This window comes from Dipodomys ordii, unplaced genomic scaffold (assembly GCF_000151885.1).
Source record: "Dipodomys ordii isolate 6190 unplaced genomic scaffold, Dord_2.0 Scaffold49, whole genome shotgun sequence".
Classification (NCBI taxonomy): Eukaryota; Metazoa; Chordata; class Mammalia; order Rodentia; family Heteromyidae; genus Dipodomys; species Dipodomys ordii.
The window spans coordinates 1,682,787-1,691,177 of NW_012267265.1; the positions used below are offsets into that span (position 1 = coordinate 1,682,787).

The 8,391-nt window shown below is 36.5% G+C and overlaps 1 protein-coding gene across 1 annotated transcript in view; it reads left to right on the forward strand.

Annotated features, from left to right (window-relative positions):
• The window catches only part of Mob1b (MOB kinase activator 1B), a 41,652-nt gene extending 33,734 nt beyond the window's left edge, over positions 1-7,918 (forward strand). The window contains exon 6 of the mRNA XM_013020084.1: positions 5,311-7,918. Coding sequence (XP_012875538.1) covers positions 5,311-5,388 — 78 coding nt within the window. The 3' untranslated portion in view covers positions 5,389-7,918. The remainder of the gene's footprint in view (positions 1-5,310) is intronic.
• The last annotated feature ends 473 nt before the right edge of the window (positions 7,919-8,391 follow it).

Sequence of the window (8,391 nt, forward strand, 5' to 3'; positions counted from 1 at the left end):
GATACTTAGCTAAAGTCACAAACACCTTTTAACAAGGCGAATTGTCATTATTATGATCTATAAACCTTATGAACTCTACAAACTTTGATAATACAACTATTTCCTCCACAATGGGTGATATGTACCTTTCTTTCCTTTTGCTTAGTGTAAGCGGTTCCCTCTTTCTCTCTCATTCCCTTCTTCCCATTGCTGTCCTTGAGTTCTTAGTTCATTTTCATCAATGCTCAGTGCAGCTGATGGCCCCCTCTACTATATTTTTTCACCTGTATCCCTCTGATTCTGTGCCCTCCTCCTAGCTTCCCTCAGCCAAGTGTAGTTTTTTTTTTTTAACCATCCATTGTGTTTACTTGTAGATATATAGGCACATTCTGATTACTACAAATGAGGGAAACTATGCAACTTATGTTTCTTTGGGGTCTGGCTTACTTCGCTTAGTATTATTGTTTCTGAATCTTTTCATTTCCTTATAAATGGGCCCATGTCATTGTTATGGAAGCACAGAATTCCATTGTGTATATATACCATATTTTCTTCATCCATTGGTCCACAAAGGGGCATCTAGGTTGACTTCATATCTTGTCTATATAAACAATGCTACAGTGAACATGGTTGTGCTGGTAGCTTTAGTGTAGCCTTGTTTGTGGTCTGTTGGGTAAACGTTCAGGAGAAGAATTGCTGGGTCATAGGCAAGCTCTATGATTAGTCTTTTTTTTTTTTTTTGGTCCGGTCGTGGGGCCTGAACTCTGGGCCTGGGCACTGTCCCTCAGCTCTTCAGCTCAAGGCTAGCACTCTACCACAAGCCACAGCGCCACTTCCGGCTTTTTTTTTTCTTATGTGGTGCTGAGGAATCGAACCCAGGGCCTCGAGCATGCAAGGCAAGTGCTCTACCACTGAGCCACCTTCCCAGCCCTCTATGATTAGTCTTTTGAGAAACCTCCATACTGCTTTCCAAAGTGGTTGAACAAGTTTCCATTCCCAATAGCAGTTCCCTTTTGGCCATATCCCTGCTAGCATTTGTTATTGTTAGTTTTCTTTTCTTTCTTTTTTTTTTGTCAGTCTTGGGGCTTGAACTCTGGGCCTGTGTTGCTGTCCTTGAGTTCTTCAGCTCAAGGCTAGTGCTCTACCACCTGAGCCACAGAGCCACTTCCAGTTTTCTGGTGGTTAATTGGAGATAAGAGTCTCATGGACTTTCCTGCTCGAGCTGGCTTTGAACCGAGATCCTCACATCTCAGCCCAATGAATAGCTAGGATTATAGGCATGAGCCACTGGCCCCTGGCCATTGTTAGTTTTCTTAATAATGACTATTCTAACTGAGATAAAGTGGAGTCTTAGTGTTGTCTTTGTTTTGGCCAGTCCTGGGGCTTGCACTCAGGCCCTGAGCACTGTCCCTGAGCCTCTTTGTGTTAAAGGCTAGCACTCTAGCCATTTTTGGCTTTTTATGTTTATGTGGTACTGAGGAATTGAACCTAGGGCTTCCTGCATGCTGGTGAGCACTGTACCACTAAGCCACATTCCCAGCCCTCAATGTTCTCTTGATTTGCATTTCTTTTATGGCCAGATATGTTGAACATCTCTTCATGTATCTATTGGCCATTCTTATGTCTTCTTCTGAGAAATTTCTCTTTAAGTCTTTAGCCCATTTATTAATTGGGTGTTGTTTCTTTGAGGGTTTTAATTTTTTGAGCTCTAAGATGGATAGCTAGTAAAAGTCTTCACCCATTCTGTGGGCTTTCTATTTATCTTGCTAGCTATGTCCTTTGCTGTTGAAAAATTCTTCACTTTGATACCTTCCCATCTATCCTGTCTTGCTTTGATTTGCTCTGATTCTGGATCTTTATTTAGGAAGTTTTAACCTATGCCTAGGAGGCTAGTACTTCATCTATCCCTTCCTGTGGTATTTTAATGGTATCTGGCCTTACATTGAAGCTTTTGATCATTTGGAATTGATTCTGGTACAGGGTGAAATATAACAATCTAGCTTCAGTTTTCTACATGTGAGTAGCCAGTTCTGCCAGCACCATTTGTTGAAGAGACTGTCTTTCTCATTATGTGTTTTGGGCTCCCTTATCAAATATTAGGTGGCTGTATGTCTGTGGGTTCATTTCTGGGTTTTCTGTTCCTTTGTCCTCAGCCTATTCTTGTGCCAGTACCAAGTTGTTTGCATCACTATGGCTTTGTAATAGAGTATGAAATTTTATTTTATATTCCCCCAGCACTATTCTTCCTGGTAAGGATTGTTTTTGCTAGTTGGGGTATTTTTATTATTCTCTTAAATTTTTGAATGTTGTTGGGATTTTTATTTTGTAGATAGCTTTGGGCAGAATTTCCAGGAGCATAGAAGGTTTTTCCATTTCCATAAATCTGCTTTAATTCCTTTTTTCAGGTTTTTAAGTTTTCATAATAAGCAGTCATCATATCTTTGGTTAATTCTTAGTTTTTTTTTTTTTTAAGCTATTACAAATAGAGTTGCACTTCTGATTTCAATCTCGGTGTTCTCATTGTTGGCATACAGAAAAGCTACTGATTTTTTGTTGTTGATGTTGTTGGTCATGGGGTTTGAACTCTGGGCTTGGACGCTGTCCTTGTGCTCTTCACCTCAAGGTGAGTGCTCTACCACTTAAGCCACAACACCACTTCTGGTTTTCTAGTGGTTTATTGGAGATAAGAGTCTCACAAACTTTCCTGCCCAGCCAGGCTGGCTTTGAACTATGATCCTCAGATCTCAGCCTCCAGAGTAGCTAGGATTATAGGCGAGAGCCATTGATTCCTGGCTTAAAGCTACTGATTTTTGTGGGTTAATTTTAGGTACTGCTACTTTGCCACAAAGTTTTGGATCAGCTCAAGTAACTTGGGGGAGGAATCTATAGGGTTCTTTCAATACAGGATCATGTCATCTGCAAAGAGGGATAGTTTTACTTTTCTTTCCCTATTTGGATCCCCTTTATGTTTTTCTCTTCCTTTATTGCTCTTGCTAGGAATCCGAATACTACATTGAAGAGGAGTGGAGAGAGCAGCATCCTTAATCTCATTCCTGATTTTAGTGAAAATGGTTTTAACTTTCCACCATTAAGTGTAATTCTGGCTGTAAGTTTGTCATATACAGCCTTTATTATATTGAGGAATTCAGGAATGTTGCACTGATTCCTGGCTTCCTAGAGTTTTTATCATAAAGGGATGTTGAATCTTGTCAGATGCTTTTTCTGCATCTACCAAGACGATCATGTGGTTCTTGGCCTTGCTTCTGTTGATGTGTTGAAGTACCTTAATTGACTTGCATATATTGATTCAGCTCTGCTTCCCTGGAATCCTGTTTAATCATAGTATACGATTGTTTTTGGTTAGTTGTTGAATTTGGTTGGCCAAAATTTTTTTTCCTTGGGTTCTTTTTTTTTTTTATTGTAAAGATACTATACAGAGGGTTACAGTTACATGAGTGAGGTAATGAGTACACTTCCTCTTGAACATTGTTACCCCCTCCATTGTTTTCCCCCCTACCATCCCCTCCCTCCCTCCCTTCCCCGAGGTTCTTTTTTTTTTTTTATTGTGATTAATTGATTACAAAATTTCCGGAATTTCACAGTATTGTGGAATAATGATGCTCATTTAAAGTCACAAGTTCATTCTAACTTTCCTGGAGCAAATTGTCTATCACAGTCTGTAACATAATGGTGTTCACATGTTATATACCATATATGTGATCAGCAGCATGGGGATATTTAGTAGTGGTTCAACCAGATGAGTGGGAGTTCTTTGTTTCTTAAGTCCTGTTAGTTTTGTCGTATTACGTAACATTTTGGATTTAGCATCCACTTATCAGGGAGACCATGTACCGTTTGTCTCTTCGTTCTTGGCTTACCTCACTCAACATGATTCCTTCTAGCTCCATCCATTTCCCTGCAAATGCCATTATTTTGTCATTTCTAATGGCTGCATAATATTCCATTGTATATAGATACCACAAGTTTTGGATTTCCTCGGGTTCTTTAAAAATTTTTTTTAAATGTTTATTGTAAAGAGACTGTACAGAGGACTTACAGTTACATGAGTAAGATAATGAGTACATTTCCTATTGAGCATTGTTACCCCCTCCTTTGTTTTTCCCCTACCATCCCTTCCCACCCCACCTCCCCAACTTCTCCCCCACTCCCCCCCAAGTTATAAAGTTGCTTTTCAACATAGTGTCTTGTAGGTTTCATTGTTAAAATGGGTCAACCTGTATCCTTGTTTCAGCGTTTTGTTATTTCCCTTCCCCTCCCTACATTAGAAAAATGTATATACAAGATGCAGGGCACCAGAATGAAATACATTAACAACAGGGGTTTTACCATAGGGGAAAAACATACAAAAGAAACAAAAATATCACATAGTACATTAAAAACAATAGCAAGAAAGATAAAACCACTTGTATCTCTATCTTGGGGTTCATTTCGCTTAGCATCATTTGTACATAGCTTTTGACCTTTCTACTTGTCTGGTAAGATTATCCTAGGCCAGAAATTTGAGAAGTTTTGCATTGATGTGCAGTAAAGATGGATCTATTGTTGATAAGTCTCTATCTGATTTTGGGATGAGGGTTATTTATGGTAGCTTCATAGAATGAGTTTAGTGTAGTGATCTTTCTCTTTCATTGAAGAGTTTGAGGGGCGTTGGAATGAGTTCTCCTTTGAAAGCCTTATAGAATTCAGCTGTGAGGGGCTGAGACTATGGCTTAGTGGTAGGATGCCTGCCTAACATGCATGAAGCCCTGGTTCAGTTAATCAGTACCACATAAGCAGGGGAAAAAGACAGAAGTGGTGCTTTGGCTCAAGTGGTAGAGTGCTAGCCTTGAGCAAAAAAAGAAGCTCAGGGACAGTGCGCAGACCTTGAATTCAAGCCTCTGGACTGGCAAAAAAAAAAAAAAAATTCAGCTCTGAATCCATCTGGTCCTGGGCTTTTCTTGGATGAAGGTCTTTTAGTGTGATTTCTATTGGGTGACAAATTTAAATGGTACAAATTAAAATGCAGCAACTCCTATTTATTGAAAGTTACTTTGTGCTATTTATGTAAAGTAGTTAACATCTATTATCACATTTATTTCCTACAGTATTTTATGAGTTAGGAAGATATAGCTTCTAATTTTACATATATAAAAACAGTATAAAACGAGATTAAACTTTTCCCAGACACATCTAGTGAACTGAAAAAAAAATCAAGTCTAATACTTATAATTTAATCAGAAAATAATTTTTAACTTTGGCTAATGGCAATCTGCGTTGAAATTAGATGTTAATAGTAAGTTTTGTTATTTCTTTTGTCTTTTTTATGCTTAGGAATTCAACCTTATTGACAGAAGAGAACTTGCACCACTCCAAGAACTGATTGAAAAACTCACCTCTAAGGACAGATAAAAGCATGCAAGAATGTGCAGATTGTTTCTTAAATGAAGCAGTGTGGAGTGCATTTGGATTTTTGTTGTATTTTGTTTTATTTGGATTGTTCTTGTTGGGTTTTGGGGATTGCTTGGGTTTCCTTTTCTTTATTCCCAATATTGAAACCATATTCTATTGCTATTGGAAGCCAAGAACCATTTGCTATATTTGAAAGGGGTAAATTTTATCTTAGTGGAATATAGTTTTTGTTGTTTTTTTAAACCTGGCTTTGGTTACTTAGGACTTTATTCTTTTTTGTAAAGAAAATTGTGTGTGAAAAAATTGCTTACTAACTGAACTGCTGATGTCTTGGGGTCTGTGTTGTGTAAATTGTGGCCCATTTTTGAAGTCTCCAAAAAATTTATGTTTTTAAGTGCCTTGGCAGGCTCACTTCTGAGGTGCAAAGCACGGACATAGACCTGAACAGAACTCGAAATAATATTAGGATTACTACCCAGGGCACTTACTGGTGCATGTTGTAAAATAATCTGTCATAAAAGCCATAGTTTATCTAAATTGATGATCTCCAGCTTTTACTACATTGGACAAACATAATTTGTAAAGGTGTGCATGTAGAACATAAAGATGTAGAACAAGAAAAAATTATTTCTTAATTATTTTTGATATTGACAGTAATATATTCTGTTCAACAAATGCTTAAAGTTCTACAAGCAGGTCTTTTTCCATCTCTTAATATCTGTGATATTGAAACTTGAGGATGTTGAAATGTAATACCTATTGCATTTTGGCTTCTTTCTACATATTAACTGCACTATAAGTGTAAAACTTCAGGTTAATATAGGATTGCCATCTTGAGAGGTGATGCTGAACTGTGAGGTTTCCTAGCAATTGCCAAATGAGCCATAAGTCTACAGAATCCCTTTCTACTTCAAAGAGGAGGGAAAAGGAGAGTGTGCTTGATTTGGGGTAGTTTGGGGAGTTAAAGATAGGATTAAATATGGAGAGTCAAGTTCTAGAAAGTCCTGTCTTACAACCCTTATATAGAATGGTATGAGATTTTAATAAATTACTTATAAACAGAGTCTTAGAGACTTCCTTTTAGAAGAATCAACTTCCATGAGAAGTTAAAAATAAATTATTAATTTTAGGTACAGATATTAACCATAGGAAATTGATCACTTTTTAGCATTTCCATTCAATGAATGGAGTTGGTGTTCGCCTATCATTTTAAAATGATACAGTACCTTTCTTTGCTTATTATAGGCCCAGTTTGAAGCATTCTGACTTCTGATTTTTCCACTGTGAAAGGAAATTTTTTTCTTTGCAGTAATAAACAATGAAAATGCTAACTCAGTAGTTACTTTTAAATTTGTTAAGACTTCTAGTGAGTTACTACTATTAATAACAAGAAACTTAGTTTTTTAATGTGTTTTACCTCCAGAGTCATTTTTAAGAGATACTCTGAATAGATTTCAGATTATCAATTTTTTTTTACTAGTTTTGATAAATCTGCTTCCTCAATTAGAAAAATACCATTCCTGCAATTAGAAATATATGCCTTTTTCTTGGTAGGCTAGAAACGCTTGCTTTGAAATTGTATAGATTCTAAGCAGTTAGCAGGAAAGAATTTAGAATGAAGTAAATTTGTTTCTGACATTAATAGAACAGTGATAAAATTTACTAATCACGAACTGCCTTTTTCTCCATTCATTTCTATCAGTTTTTTACCTACCAAGTACTAATAGTTTTCTCCATTCATTTCTATCATTTTTTTACCTACCAAGTACTAATAGGGTAAATATCAGGAGACCCTGGCAGAGGCAAATATTTTGGGCATTTATTGGTTATACTTAAGGGAGCTAACTGATTCCTTAAAACAAATTTTCAGTATTCAAAGAAATAATATCAACCACTATAGGCTAATTGAAAAAAGAATTATAATGTCATAATTTTTGAGTTATAGGAATGAAGCAAGTGACAACTCAAATTGTCTTCCATGTGGCATTTGACTTTATAACAACCTAGTAATGAAGGAATTGCAATAGCCAAGTGTAGAGTGAAAAGTGAAAGGCTTTTCTTGTTCTTTTAAGCTTTATATAGTAGCACACTATAGAAACGGAAAAATATTCTGTAAATTATAATTGGTAATAGAATTTACTTTCTTAATATATGTAGATAGGATTTTGTTTTCACTGTGGCAGAATCTCGGGTGTCTGTTTCCAAGTAGTCACTTAATCAGTTACTGGGAGGTAGGAGGTCTCTATGCCTATGGTAACAAAGCATAGAAATTCTCCTAGGGAGAGGCCTGGCCTTTGTCTATGGTGTTAGGTGAAAAGAAGCAAAAACACTTGCCAGAGAATAGATTGATTTATTAAAAATTAGTTTTAATTTAATTGGTTCCTATGAGAGAAAAACAGCCATTATAAAACGATCATCACAGCTTGATTTGGAAGCAGAGCTTGCATAAATATCTATTAGACTTTTTCATGTTTTTTTAATTTATAAATAACCAAGATTTTTATTTTTTCCCCCAGCTCTATACAAAATAACAAAAGTAGATGTTAGTTATTTTTCTCATTCTTTGATTAAAAAATTCTCAAAATAAAAAGTACTAAGTTACAGTGCTATTGTGATTCTCTGATTTTGTTAAATCTGGTGATGTAAGATTTAGCAATTATTTTAAATGATGGACTCATGGTAGTGAAACTGACAGAGTACATCCCCCCCACTCCCACGCCACCCCCAGTAAGAGGGTTTGATCTGAGTCTTGCATTTACTTGCTAGACAAATACTCTATCACTTAAGCCATGGCTCCATAAGAAAGACTAAAAAATTTTAAGTTGGTGGAAGATAGTGCTATTGCCTTTCACTTGCTGACTTGATTTTACTGTTTCCCACAAACCCAGAGCATTAGAGTACTCTAAAACATTAAACAGGTGCTAGGGGCTTTAGAGGGAGGTCAGTTTACTTTAAAGTGAAAGATTTTAGATTGCTGTCTCTATCTTTCCTTTGTTAGTTAGT